This window comes from Orcinus orca, chromosome 18 (assembly GCF_937001465.1).
Source record: "Orcinus orca chromosome 18, mOrcOrc1.1, whole genome shotgun sequence".
Taxonomy (NCBI): domain Eukaryota; kingdom Metazoa; phylum Chordata; class Mammalia; order Artiodactyla; family Delphinidae; genus Orcinus; species Orcinus orca.
In genome coordinates, this window is record NC_064576.1 from 75,606,838 (window position 1) to 75,621,918 (window position 15,081).

The window sequence follows — 15,081 nt, forward strand, 5'->3', positions numbered from 1 at the left end:
ACCAGAAAACTGTTAGAGCTAATCAATGAATCTGGTAAAGTTGCAGGGTACAAAATTAATGCACAGAAATCTCTTGCATTCCTATACACTAATGATGAAAAATCTGAAAGAGAAATTAAGGAAACACTCCCATTTACCACTGCAACAAAAAGAATAAAATGCCTAGGAATAAACCTACCTAGGTAGACAAAAGACCTGTATGCAGAAAAGTAAGAGATACTGATGAAAGAAATTAAAGATGATACCGACAAATGGAGAGATATACCATGTTCTTGGATTGGAAGAATCAACATTGTGAAAATGACTATACTACCCAAAGCAATCTACAGATTCAGTGCAATCCCTATCATATTAACAATGGCATTTTTTACAGAACTAGAACAAAAAAATCTTAAAATTTGTATGGAGACATGAAAGATTCCTAATAGCCAAAGCAGTCTTAAGGGAAAAAAATGGAGCTGGAGGAATGAGACTCCCTCACTTCAGACTATACTACAAAGCTACAGTAATCAAGACAATATGGTACTGGCACAAAAACAAATATAGATCAATGGAAAGGGATAGAAAGTCCAGAGATAAACCCATGCACATATGGTCACCTTATCTTTGATAAAGGAGGCAAAGATATACAATGGAGAAAAGACAGTCTATTCAATAAGTGGTGCTGGGAAAACTGGACAGCTACATGTAAAAGAATGAAATTAGAACACTCCCTAACACCATACACAAAAATAAACTCAAAATGGATTAGAGACCTAAATGTAAGAGCAGACCCTATAAAACTCTTAGAGGAAAACATAGGAAGAACACTCTTTGACATAAATCACAGCAAGTTCTTTTTTGATCCACCTCCTAGAGGAATGGAAATAAAAACAAAAATAAACAAATGGGACTTAATTAAACTTAAAAGTTTTTTGCAAAGCAAAGGAAACTACAAATAAGACGAAAAGACAACCCTCAGAATGTGAGAAAATATTTGCAAACGAATCAAGGGACAAAGGATTCATCTCCAAAATATAGAAGCAGCTCATGTAGCTCAATATTAAAAAAACAAACAACCCAGTCAAAAACTGGGCAGAAGACCTAAACGGACATTTCTCCAAAGAAGACATACAGATGGTCAAGAAGCATATGAAAAGCTGCTCAACATCACTAATTATTAGAGAAATGCAAATCAAAACTACAATGAGGTATCACCTCACACCAGTTGGAATGGGCATCATCAGAAAATCTACAAACAACAAATGCTGGAGAGGGTGTGGTGAAAAGGGAACCCTCTTGCACTGTTGGTGGGAATGTAAATTGATACAGCCACTATGTAGAACAGTATGGAGGTTCCTTAAGTAAGTAAAAATAGAATTATCATATGACCCAGCAATCCCACTACTGGGCACATATGCTGAGAAAACCATAATTCAAAAAGACACATGCATCCCAATGTTCATTGCAGCACTATTTACAATAGCCAGGTCATGGAAGCAAGCTAAATGCCCATCGACAGATGAATGGATAAAGAAGATGTGGTACAAATATACAATGGAATATTACTCAGCCATAAAAAGGAACGGAATTGGGTCATTTGTAGACACGTGGATGGATCTAGAGACTGTCATACAGAGTGAAGTAAGTCAGAAAGAGAAAAACAAATACCATATATTAACGCATATTTGTGGAACCTAGAAAAATGGTACAGATGAACCAGTTTGCAGGGCAGAAATAGAGACACAGATGTAGAGAACAAATGTATGGACCCCAAGGCGGGAAAGTGGCGGGTGGTGGTGTGATGAATTGGTAGACTGGATCGACACATATACATTAATATGTATAAAATGGATAACTAATAAGAACCTGCTGTATAAAAAGAGTAGAAGTTTGAAAAAAAAAGATGTGGCATGTATATACAATGGAATATTACTCAGCCATAAAAATAAATGAAATTGAGTTATTTGTAGTGAAGTGGATGGGCCTAGAGACTATCATACAGAATGAAGTCAGTCAGAAAGAGAAAAACATATACCGTATGCTAACACATATATATGGAATCTAAAAAAAAAAAAAATTCTGAAGAACCTAGGGGCAGGACAGGAATAAAGATGAAGACATAGAGAATGGAATTGAGGACACTGGGAGGGGGAAGGGTAAGCTGGGACAAAGTGAGAGAGTGGCATGGACATATATACACTACCAAATGTAAAATAGATAGCTAGTGGGAAGCAGCTGCATAGCACAGGGAGATCAGCTTGGTGCTTTGTGACCACCTAGAGGGGTGGGATAGAGAAGGGAGGGAGACGCAAGAGGGAGGAGATGTGGGGATGTATGTATATGTATAGCTGATTTACTTTGTTATAAAGCAGCAACTAACACAACAGTGTAAAGCAATTATACTCCAATAAAGATGTTAAAAAAAAAAAAGGTTTAGAAAAACAGTGGGCTTCTGACATTCAGCTCTAAAACGTGGTTCTTGAATTTGGAATATTCAGTTGTCCTCAACCATTAAACAATTTCTAAAGAGGAAAGCAAGTTCATTTTTATAAAATCATGCTTTTTATTAATTGAAAGCAAAGTTTGAGTATACCTCTCTATACTTCATCATGTGTTTCAGATAAAATACATTTTAATGTGGAGTCATTATGTGCATTTATTTCATAATATGATGGTTTTAAACTGTTTCTTCACTTTTCATGAGTCCACACGTAAAACAACAGCCTGCAATTCTATCATTTCTCTACCCGGATGTCAAACTAGCACTGTGCTGCTGTTGATCCTGAGATGGTAGGATGGTGGGGTTTTAGTTAAGCCCAGAAATGGAATTCCTGTGAATGGTTTATTACAAAGGCAGGGGAGGGGGGACTTCCAGAGCCCAGATTTTTCATAGTTACTTTTTTTTTTTTTTTTTTTTTTTTTTTTGCGGTATGCGGGCCTCTCACTGCTGTGGCCTCTCCCGTTGCGGAGCACAGGCTCCGGACGCGCAGGCTCAGCGGCCATGGCTCACGGGCCCAGCCGCTCTGCGGCATGTGGGATCTTCCCGGACCGGGGCACGAACCCGTGTCCCCTGCATCGGCAGGCGGACTCTCAACCACTGCGCCACCAGGGAAGCCCCATAGTTACTTTTAAGGGTTTTTTTATGCTCGGAGAACTGGGCAATCAGTAGTAAATTCAGTGTCCGCATGCGCGTTAATATTTGCTTTTTTTTTTTTTTTTTTTTTTTGCCGTACGCGGGCCTCTCACTGCTGTGGCCTCTCCCGTTGCGGAGCACAGGCTCCGGACGCGCAGGCTCAGCGGCCATGGCTCACGGGCCCAGCCGCTCCGCGGCATGTGGGATCCTCCCGGACCGGGGCACGAACCCGTGTCCCCTTTATTGGCAGGCGGACTCCCAACCACTGCGCCACCATGGAAGCCCCCACATCTTCTTTATCCGTTCATTTGTTGATGGACATAGGTTGCTTCCATGTCTTGGCTATTGTGAATAGTGCTGCTGTGAACATAGGGGTGCAGGTGTCTTGTTGAATTATAGTTGTATGAATACATACCCAGGAGTGGGATTGCTGGATCATATATGATAAATCTATTTTTAGTTGTCTGAGGAACCTCCATACTGTTCTCCATAGTGGCTTCACTAACTTACATTCCCACCAACAGTGTAGCAGGGTTCCCTTTTCTCCACACCCTCTTCAGCATTTTAAACTAGGAGGTTTTAACTTATGTTCATCCAAGGACTACATCAGTGGAAATCAGGAAGTGGGGATTTTATTATTTTCACACTAAAAGATAGCATTTCCTTCTATTATGAATGTAGGCATCAAACCAGAGCAATTTTAGCAACACCTGTGATATAATCACCATGGAAATCACAGATCTTTTTCACATCTTACGAGTTTTTGCTGATATTCTTAAAACTTCTCGTCCTCCTCAGTATAGTACTTCAAAGTGTGACAGCTTTTCGGCCTATCTCCAGTCTTCTTAACTCATATTACCTATACTACTATATCAAGATTCTGTTAATATTTTGAAAATTGCGTTTCAAAATAATCAGCTTCATTTATAATACTATCCTGTCTTTTTTTCTGTAAATGATGTGTATATTTTTTTCATTGAGGTATAGTTGAGGTATAATAGTACATACATTTCAGGTATATAACATAGTGACTCACGATTTTCAAAGGTTATATTCCACTTATACTTATTATATAATATTGGCTGTATTCCCTGTGCTGTACAATATATCCTTGCAGCTTATTTATTGTATATATGGTAGTTTATGTTTCTTAATCCCCGCCCCCTATCTTGCCCCTCCCCCCCACTGGTAACCACTAGTTTGTTCTTTCTGTGGGTCTGTTTCTTTTTTGTTCTATTCACTAGTTTTGTTTTATTTTTGAGATTCCACATAGAACTGATATCATACAGTATCTGTCTTTCTCTGTCTGACTTACTTCACTTAGTATGACAATCTCTAGGTCCATCCATGTTGCTGCAAATGGCAGAATTTCATTCTTTTTTATGGCTGAATAGTATTCCATTGTGTGTGTGTGTGTGTGTGTGTGTGTGTGTGTGTGTGTGTATCACATCTTCTTTATCCCTCTATCGATGGAATACACTTTTTATCTTACGCATTTAAAATGAGATTTTGAGAAGCAGTCTGTGGGTTCCCCAGGCACAGTTGTCAGAGCCTCTCATAACTGCCGTCTCCTCTCCGCTCCCTCCAAACACTCGACAGCCAAGGGCTGGAAAACCTACAGAGTTCTGCTTTCCTCCTGTAATGGTACACGCCTTGGATGCAGGTGGCCGAGCAGAAAAGGCAGAAATTTTGAAATCAGACAGACTGGGGTATAAAAGGGGCCCCTCCCCTTTCTGGCTCTGTGAGCAAGTAATTTTATTTATTGTAGCCCTAGTGTCCTGATAGTAAAATGTGGCCCCTACCTCGTAGGGTGGTTGTGAAGGTTAAATACGGTGATGCGCCTGGTGTGGTTCCAGCAGGTCACAGGTGTTCCAGAGTCACAGCTGTCGTTACGTAACCTTGTTCCACGGTCTCTGCCACATGCATTGTCAAGATGCTTCTCCTTCCCCCTCCAGCCCGGTGCCTGTGCTGGGTCCCCCGCGGAACCCAGGACTCTGAGAACCTGTGAAAACCTGGCTTTGCTCGTTGTACTCATCTGCATCTTCACGGCACCTCTGGCTCATCCAGAGGAAGGTCTCCTTGCTTTAGTTTATTTTATTTTTTAATCTTCACATGGTCAGAATATGCTTTTTGCCTGTAATATTTTCTTCTGAGTTACCTTGCTGTGCTGCTTCCCTGGAGCTACTGTAACAAATTACCACGGGGGCTAAGACAGCTGACATGTATCCTCGTTGCTGCGGAGGCCAGATGTCTGCAGTCATGGCTGGGCAGGCGGGGCCCCACCCCTGGAAGCCCAAGAGGTGGACCCCCTGCCTCTTCCAGCCTCGGGGTTCCCTGCAGGCTCCTCGGATCACGGGTGCGTGGCTCTCATCTCTGCCTCGGGCCGCACATCTTTCTTCCTCTTGTCTCTGTTTCCACATTTCCCTCCTCTTCCAGGGACGCCAGCCATTGGATTAGGGCTCATCTACTAGTATGACCTCATCTTAACTCCACTGCACCTGCAGACTCCGTACCTGCCACTATGGTCACATTCACAGGTATGGGGGTGAGGACTCCCAGTAGATCTTCAGGGGACACAGTTCAACCCCAGCTCTTGCTGTCGGTCCTAGAGACTCAACGTTAGACGGGGTTCTGAAGGGACATGTGTGGGATCAGTGCTTTTCCCTCAGGTTGATGAGTCACTTTCACTGTGGTTTCAAAATATGTTTTGAAGTGTCTAAGCAGAGGTAATGAGATCTATTTTGCCTTTTACTTTTGTAACGTAAAGGAAGGAATCTTGCATAGAAGAAAACAATGCAAACCGCCCCCCAACTAGGGAAAGTATTTTAAAACTGTGCTGGGAAGCAAGAATTAACGAGGCCACGGACAGGTCTGTTCACAGACGTTGGTGACTTGGGTGTGAATTGGTCCCGGGTGGGTCTGCGCTGGGCTGCTGGGCTGTGAGGAGAACCTGGGCCAGCAGAGCTCCGGCCCAGCCACTTACACCCAATGAGAGTGTGTTTAAAGCAGGAAAAAACTCTCGGAGGGCGTGGATGTGGTCACCTGCTGTCCCTTCACAGCATCTGGGGCCACTGCCTGTAGCAGAGTCTGGGGTAGGTCCTGGCTCGTTGGGTGTAGAGCGTCCTTTGCTGGGTGTTTGTATTTCCGGGAAGAGTCGCACTCAAGCTGTGTTCCCCGGGACGAACCAAGGGTGTATTTCAGAAGCACATAATGTTTGCTAAAAGAAGATTCAGTTTTAGAATTTGCAGGAAAGTTCACTTTTGTTTTATTTGAATGTACCTGTCTTCTGGCAAAGCCTCACTGTTTGAATGTGAGCTTAAACCTGAGGGATTTTCCCCTATCCCTCTGTCCCTCCTTCTGTACTTTTGCTTTGAATAAAATGGACGTTTCAGTTTTATATATTATGATTCTATTAGCTAATTCCTGCACCTCCTGGGGCATCTGGTACCACTCGGAAGGCATGCTTTCTCCTTTCAGGTCTCGGGTGGGGCTGTACGGTACTGATGTGTCACACGAGAATCACGGTTGGTTCTCCTCGTGCTGCCCTGTGGGCACGAGGCTTTACGCAGTCAGTGTCTGATTTCCTGACCTCTGCACGCCTTCCTTTACCCGCCCCCATCACTTCCTGGAGCCTGTTTGCTCTCAGAAGGATTTGTTACCTGAGCAACTAAGACAACTGCTGGTTTTCCTAAACCCATGTCTCCTTCTCTCTCTCTTTTTTTTTTTTTTGGCATCAATGAGGAAAGCAGGCTGGAGGTTGTATATGTGCAAAAAAAAAAACCCACAAAACCCCACCACCACCAACAAAAACAACAACTGCACATAGATTTGTGACCAATTTATTGCCTGCAATTTTGTTGTACTGTTTTTCTAGCATGTTGTTTCCCAACCTTTTTATCACTGGGTGATGACATAAATGGGTTTATTCTCACTGTGTGCTTAAGTTGTCTGTGCCGTTTGATTTAGTAATTGAGTTAAACCATCCATAACAGCCTGTTTGTTATATGTATGTACTGCAAAAAACAATATTAACTTTTCCATGATTGCTCTCATATTTTCCCACGGTGTCAGAGGAAAATGTTTTAATACACCCTCTTATACATTCTTTTCTGGAGGTGTGTGAATTAAACTGACAGAAGACAGATTTTTATTCATGTGAGTAAGTGGGAGTTCACAGGAAACTGTGGTTCCAGGAAGTGGTTAGCCCTGGGAGCTGACAGAACATCTTAATAGGGGAAAGCGGGTGGAGAAAGGCTCTCACGGGAAAGCGAGTGACTTTTGGGAAAGACTAGGGGCCTGTAGGTGAGCAGCTGGGAGACAGGGTAGTTTTGTGCCTGCGTCTGTTTCGGTGAGGGCTTCTCCTCTCAGTGACAAGAGCCAATCTTCCCTGGCTGGAAGAAGGAGAATCCCGTCCCAAGGGAGGGGACTTATGACCACTGAGTTCTGCTTTCACGCAGAAGAAAACCCTGTTCTTAAGTGCCTTCCACTCACAATGGTGTTTATGCTACAGTGGTGTATTCTGGACTCTGTCCCTGGTGACTTGAATTAAAGTGGTCCAAGCTGTAAGAATCGAATCCGCAGGTAGCAAGGAGGCAGTGGTGTTCGCTAGAGCCCTCTGTCTCTCGAGCAGAGGTGACTTCGTATATGGGAAGTGTCGTGGCTTAGTGGGGACAGAGGTTACAAGGCCCATACCTGGTGTCTCTGTTGCCGCTAGCTGGCTGCGTGGCCCTGGGCAAGTCACCTCGCTTCCCCGGGTCTCAGCTTGGAAATATGGGACCTGCATTTCTGGTCTCAGTTGCCACTGACTGGCGAGAGCCCAGAGTCCCTGGGCCACTGCTCAGGGCAGGGCTGCAGGGGGACATCCGCCCCGCTGGGCGCTCGGCCAGGGTGGCCCGCTCTGCCTGCCCTGCAGTCACATGACTTGCCTGGTTAGCACAGCCCTCCCCGGGCTGGGCTCTGTTCTATTTTCACTTGGTTGTTACAGGATGTCTCGGGACGGAAGAGCGGAGGGTACGGGGCTCGCGGGACTGCGCCTGCACGCTCTCCTGCCCCCCTCCCTCCCACAGAGCCCGCAGCGGGCTCCCCTGAGCCCAGACTTGGAGGACCCGCTGGGGGAGAGCTTGTCTCCGGGTGGGCTGAGGCCTGGGACGGTTGTTCCCTGGCGCAGTGTTTTAAGAGCAGCGATCCACCAGGGCCGATGCAGGTGGCCCTCTGACTCACCGTGGTCGCAGCTCATCCTCCCAGGTCCCAGGAGGGGACAGGGGCTGAAGCAGGCCTGCAGACCTGAAGCACCTTGCCTGGGCCTACAGCGCCAGCTGGGAGCCCAGCCGGATTTACACAGAAGTCTGCCCATTTCCACACCTCGTGGTCTTTCTCCTAGTGCGTTGCCTTTTGCCTCTGAAAAAGTTACTTGAAAACTTAGGAAGTCTTGCCGACTTCAGGGCTGCAGACTCTCCAGCTGTGGGATTGTCTAGTCTGGAGTCTGAGATGCTGAAAGGGTTAGTGGTGACCAGTCCCAGCGCACACAGCCAGTTAGTCAGCTGATCTCGTCCTTGGAGCCCCGGGTACAGTGCTCGCCCCAGCAGACTAAGTCCCCAGGTGTGAGTACCGTGCTGAGCAGCCCAGGCTTGAACCTCTCGAAGCACCTTCTGTCTGTGAATGTAGCTGAGAGAAGGGGCCTCAGGTTGCCAAGTGCAGCCTTAGGGCCATTTCTCCTACAGGCCTGCTTTACCCTGCCTGTTGTTATGTATATTGGGGGAGACACCGCTGTAGTTAAAAGTCATTTTTATTAACTCACCGTGGTGCTGATTTTCTCAGTATCTTGTATCATGGCTCATCATGGGTCACCAAACATCACTAATGAAATTAGGGTTTTAATTCAGCCTCCAATTAAAGACACGTTTGCTTCTTCTCATCCACGTCTCGGTCACATCTTTCTGGTACGCAAACAATTTGGGGGGCTGGAGAGGGGTCGGGGACGTCTGGCTCGTACCTTTTCTTTACCCTCCTGGAAGTCACCCTCACCTAACTTTTTCCGCATTTGAAAAGGTTGTGACCGAGGGGTCCTGGAGGCGGACCTCCGCAACAGAGGAAGAGAGGCTGGAGGCTCAGAGGGTCCCCAGGAGGAGATGCGGACCCGGGAGGAGGTCAAGGCCCCGACCACTCTCTGACTACGGCCAGCCGGTCAGCCTAAGTCTGTCCATCCCTGAAGACGCGATCGCCGTAGACCCCCAGAAAGAGGACACAGAGGACGGTGACCACCAGCCCAGCGGGGCCCCCATCGACCCTGCAGACCAGACCGCTGCTGGGGGCTGCCCCCGGGGGGCGCCGAGAAGACGCCCCATCTCCGTGATCGGCGGGGTCGGCTTCTATGGGAGCAGCCAGGCGGAGGAGGGGGAGGCCATTCTGCCCCAAGTAAGCCCGGGCGCGCTGCCACCAAAGCCACTCAGCCCTCCAGCCGCCTGGCCTCTGTCCTCTGGCTGCAAACTTACCAGGAAACTTAACGCTTTCCTTTCTTCTCTCTGCCTCGAGGATGACGTCATCTGCTCACAGCCTTTCTTCCTGACTTTGAAAACATGCATGAATTAGAACTAACCCACTGACATTTGGATGTCTCTTACTAATCCTCTTTCTGGGATCTTGAATAATACGGGAAACTGGTTTGCTGTTTGTTCTGACTCGTCTGGGGAAAGTAGCCTTGCATATTTAGTGAGCTTCCTGAAAGAAGAAATCTGGAAAGAGAAAGTGTCGCTTATCCTTAAGATGTAAAGATACGAAAAAGATAAACGAATTTTTTTCTAGAGATGAGAAAATATTTTTTTCTACCATTTTCTTACTCTTTGCACGTCAGTTGCAGCTTCGTAACTCTTTTGACAATAGGTTAAAATCTTACTGTTATTCCCTTAGTATACTTTAGTAATTCAACAAGTGTTTATCAATTACCCAGAGAGCCCTTTGAAGCTACAAAACATTTAAATAAAGGCCCTGTTCTGAAGGAGTTTCTATTATTTGGTGAGACTCATGCCCCAGCCATGGTCCAGGGTTCACAGAACCATACATGACTAGTGCCAGTTTCATTTTGTTTTAAACTTGCCAGTTGATACCACAGCCCATAAATTCTCTTAAAAGGGCAATTCTACATTGGTATTGGATTTTATGTTTACATTCTCCCTATAAGCCCAGCACAATGCTTATTTATAGCAAATACCCAAAAACCTCTTGCTTAATTGAACTAAACTGAACTGAATTTTTAAGGTAAAAAACAAATTATGTTGAAGAATACCTCAAACTTTTTGTTGTGTTAAGATGCTCTGCATGCTAGGAAATAATTCTGGAAGGCGGCTCTGCTCACCAGTGTGTCACCAGTGCCACACAAGAAATAATTCTGAACGAAAGCAAACTGTAATCTATTTTAACTTGAAACACAGCCTAGGGGAGATCTAAAGCATTACAGACATTTTTTCATTTCAGAGCGTCCAAAAGAAAATGGAGTAAGATAATTTTGTGCACTCTAAGCTCATTTGGGGAACTGGGTAGAAAAATGCTGAGAAAACCTACGGAAAGCAGGGACCAACTTGGCCTTGAGTGTAGCTGTAGGGACAATTCATATGGAAGGTCACAAGGACATACGGATGATTCTAAATTTGTGGAAAACCAACTCTCTCCTCGTAGACAAGGCTCCACCGCCCTGTTAGTTTAGGTGAATGAGAACTGTGCTCCACAAATGCTGGTCCCTGCCTGCCGGTGGGTGTAGGGCGGAGGCCGGGGGTGGGGGTGGCTGGCGTTGCCTCTGCTTCCCTGGGGCTTGCTGGGCCGGGGGTGGGGCACCACTTCCTCCCCCAGCTTCCCCTGCTCCACGCTGGCCTTTCCTGAGTGTCCCCCGGGGGTGTGTCCTGGCAGGTGGCCAAAACGTGATGCCCTGAGGGGTCGGCACTGGGGTTTCCGGTTAGAGGAAGGTCGTCCTTGAGCTTGCGCAGCTCGGGCCCCGGGCTGTGATCAGAGGCTTGAGGTGAGGATGCTGAGATCCCGGGGCCCCTACTTCCTGCCCCTTCTCACCGCCTCTCCTTTCCTTTGCAGCCAGCTGCCCGGCCGCCCGTGCCCGCGCACCAGGTGCCGCCCTACCGCGCGGTGTCGGCCCGGCTGCGGCCGTGCGCCTTCTCCCAGAGCACCCCCATCGGGCTGGACCGCGTGGGACGCCGGCGGCTCATGAGAGCATCCAACAGTGAGTGTCGCGGGCCTCCCTGGTCCGCTCCCGGAGATGGGGGTGGAGGCCTCCACAGGGCAGCTTCCATTCAACGGAGGCGCCCGGGCCATTGCGCCCCGTCCGCCTGCCCTGGGCCAGGGGTGGGGAGGACCCACCGGGTGTCAGGAGCTGCCCCTGCAGGGGCCGGCTTATCGCCCCCTGTCCAGGGAGGGTGCCCTGTGGGCTCTGAGCCATCACGGCGACCCTGACCTTGAGAAGGTCTGGGGACCGAGTTCCTACCATGGAGGAATGAACTCCTGACCGTGAATGGGCTCCCGGGGAGGATTTGTCTTAACCTGACTTTCAAAGCTCTTTCTGGGTGTTTGAGGTTCACCAGTACTGTTTGAGCAGCACGGAGGAGTTTTTTTATCTGATAGAGTTGTTCGTATGCTACCTGAGTCCTTACCTGGTAAATACCTGCTGACCCGAATTCATGGAATGATTCAGGTTCCTGAGAGAGCACGTTGACGTCCGAGCCAGCGCGCTGGCTGGACAGTGGCCTGGCCAGGCGCACGGGGCAGGAATAGGACGGGCGCTTGCCGTGGGGCAGAGGCCGCCCCGCGTGCTCCGCTGCTTAGTTCCTCTGATCGCGTGAACCTCTGGCGGTTGCTGTCATCCTCCTTTTACAGACCAAGTGTAAGTAAGGGAGCCCCCAACGATGTGGCAGAGAAGGGCCTTGAATCTGCAGTCAGGTAGAGTTTTCACTGCAGGCCCATGTTTTTAACCGCTGAGCTGTGCGACTCTAAAGAGACACAGCAGCCTGCCGACGACCAGACCTTCGGTTGCCGGGTTCACCGTCCTACCTGTGAAAAGCAGCATCGCGCGGCGCGCGTGAGTGATGGACGGGGCGCTCGGACGCCTGGGTTCTGGGCAGTGCTGCCGCCCACCGGCCAGTGGGCACGACCTCCATGTGACGGTGGTGACCGGAGCCGAGCCGCGAGAAGGGGCGGGATTTAAAGAGTGTTCTTTCCAGAGACTTGAAGGAGGCCGAGGGCATCACTCGGCGTCTTTACATTTCAGGGAGAGGGAGTGGAGGGGGGACCACAGAGGGTGGAGAAGAGAAAGGGAACAGGTGGGGTGAGGCCCCAGTCATCCTCCCCCTGAAGAGGATGGAGGATGGAGAAGGTGACGAGAGGATGGAGATGGTGACGGGAAGGTCGCTGATGGATTGTGACCCGGAAATGGTGGCAGAGGGTGTCCTGGGAGGGCCGCGCCTGGTGCTGGGCGGTCAGGGAGGCATGAACGGTGAGGGTGAGGGAATGTCTGTCCTCCACATGGTGCCGCCTGGCTTCTGCCTCAGCAGGAATCCGGGCTGGACTCTCGTCAGACAGGGTGAAAAGGAAAGAGGAACTGGGGGGGCGGCTGGAGGCCGAGGAAGTTTTCGAGCATCTCTTGCTTTTGTGGTCCTCTCGGCCGAGCAGGTGGGGCCCCTGGCATTGCACTCCCCGCCCCCCCAACCCCGTCCCGGGGCCCCTGCCCTCCGGCCCCCTCCCCACCTCCTCAGGCCAGGCTTCCGCCCATGCTGGTCAGAGTTCCTGTTCAGTTCTTACTGCTGTTTCCCTGTGAGCTTTCCCCGGCATCACTGGAATGGAGTCCCAGCCCCTTAAGCGAGTTTGCAGGCTCTCTGCCGCCTGCCCGCCATGGTCTGCTGCTCTCGCATCTCCTCCGGCGCTCCCTCACCGCCCGGCTCTCCGCTCGCTCTGCCCAGATTCACCTTCCTTCCCTTCACATACGGCAACATTCATTACATTCCAAATTCAAAACCCACTGCCCTGGGGACCCTTGGAGACAAATGCACCGTCATCTTTCTGCACAGCAGTTACTTCTCTCTAGCCCAGTCATCAGCGTCTGGTGATGCGAGAAAGTTGTCCAAGAGGAGAGAAAAGGCTGCAAGCACACGATGCCTTCAGAACGTTACTGGTGATGGAAAAAAAGTTGAAACAATGGAAATGTCCACTTTCAGTGGGATAGTCTAGTGTCATATGGGCGACCACTTCAAAACAGTTTACAGCATCGTTAGGGAAAGCCCGTAGCAATGTGGAAAATGACCGATGTAATATTAAAGTGAGAAAAAGGGAAATAATGTTGTATTAGTTTGCTAGGGCTGCCGTCACAAAGTACCACAGACCAGGTGCCTTAAACAGCAGGAATGAATTGTCTCAGTTCTAGAGGCTGGAAGCAGGGTGAGTTCCTCCCGAGGCCTGAGGGGGACCCTCTGCCGGCCTCTCTCCTGGCTCCTGGCGGCCTTGGGTCCCCTGTTCCTCGGCATCTGGATGCATCTCCCTCACCTCTGCCTCCGTCTTCACGCGGCGTCCTGTTGAATCAGGGCCCACCTTGATGATCGCATCTCAGCTTGATCATCTACTGAGACCTGTTTCCAGATAAGACCACAGTCACTGGTACTGGGGGTTAGAATTTTAGCATCCTTTGGCGCGGGGGGGACACAATTCAACCCATAACATACCATGATTGCAGCCGTATACGGCGTGTACACATGTGGTCAAAGGTTTACCAAGAATATGCAAAAGTGAAAATAGTGTAGTTAGGCGGGTAGGAATATAGATGGGTTTTCTTCTAACCCTGTACTCATACAAACAGCTTATTTCTGCACCTTCTGTGTTTTGTTTTGAGTTGAGTGTTCTTTTGTTGAGAAGCAACAAAAACTGACTCTACCTAGTTGGAGCAAAAGAGAATGTCTTGGAAGGGTGTCAGGTGTTCCCAGAATTGATGGGGTGTCTGGGAACCTGTCTAGGAAGTGGACGGGAGCCTGTCTAGGAAGTGGATGGCAGTCGGGGTTGCTCCTGGGAGTCGGGGAGCCACATGCAAGGAGCCGAGGAAGGCCAGTCTGTCCGTCTTTGCCTCTGAAGTCGCTCAAGAGGCAAAGTCCCAGGATGGGGTTCAACTCCCCAGCTCAGGTGACGTGTCCACCACCTGGGGGCACTGGGACAGAGTGGAGGATGGGGTCCTCCAGGGATGGACCCCTTGTCTTTGGTACAAGGAGGCAGGTGCATGGATTCCCTGACCACGATGGAGGGGAGGTCGTTCCCCCAAAGGAAATCCAAGTGGTGTTGGAAGTAGAAATAGATTCTGGACAGATGCCCCATTTGTTCATTCATTCATTCAGTGTCTTTTGAGGACCTGCCATGTGCCAGGTGACAGCCATGAGCACAGCAAAGCCCTTTACCTCACACACCTTCTAGTGCGGGGATGATAAATTAACAAGGAACTGTTACATGGCAGGTGGCACACCGTAAAGAAAGATAAAGCAGGTAGAGGGTATTCGTTGTTTTTTGTTTTTTTTTTAAATTTTATTTATTTATTTATTTATTTTTGGCTGTGTTGGGTCTTCGTTTCTGTGCGAGGGCTTTCTCTAGTTGTGGCAAGCGGGGGCCCCTCTTCATCGCGGTGCGCCGGCCTCTCATTGTCGCGGCCTCTCTTGTTGCGGAGCACAGGCTCCAGACGCGCAGGCTCAGTAGTTGTGGCTCACAGGCCTAGTTGCTCCGCGGCATGTGGGATCCTCCCAGACCAGGGCTCGAACCCGTGTCCCCTGCATTGGCAGGCAGATTCTCAACCACTGCGCCACCAGGGAAGCACGAGGGTATTCATTTTTAAAAGAACATCGTTTTAACAATGACGCACCTATTCCACGTCTAATTAAAACCCTCTCACTCCTTCGTGGAGGGAAACAACCCAGAGGCTCACCAGTAACTGCAAACGTCTCCCA

At 48.7% G+C, this 15,081-nt stretch overlaps 1 protein-coding gene across 5 annotated transcripts in view; it reads left to right on the forward strand.

Moving 5' to 3' along the window:
- SPATA13 (spermatogenesis associated 13) overlaps positions 1-15,081 on the forward strand; it is a 263,660-nt gene that overhangs the window by 204,488 nt on the left and 44,091 nt on the right. For all 5 annotated transcript variants that reach the window (XM_033409367.2, XM_049701303.1, XM_033409371.2 and 2 more), the window contains 2 exons: positions 9,164-9,529; positions 11,192-11,336. In XM_033409367.2, coding sequence (XP_033265258.1) covers positions 9,164-9,529; positions 11,192-11,336 — 511 coding nt within the window. The remainder of the gene's footprint in view (positions 1-9,163; positions 9,530-11,191; positions 11,337-15,081) is intronic.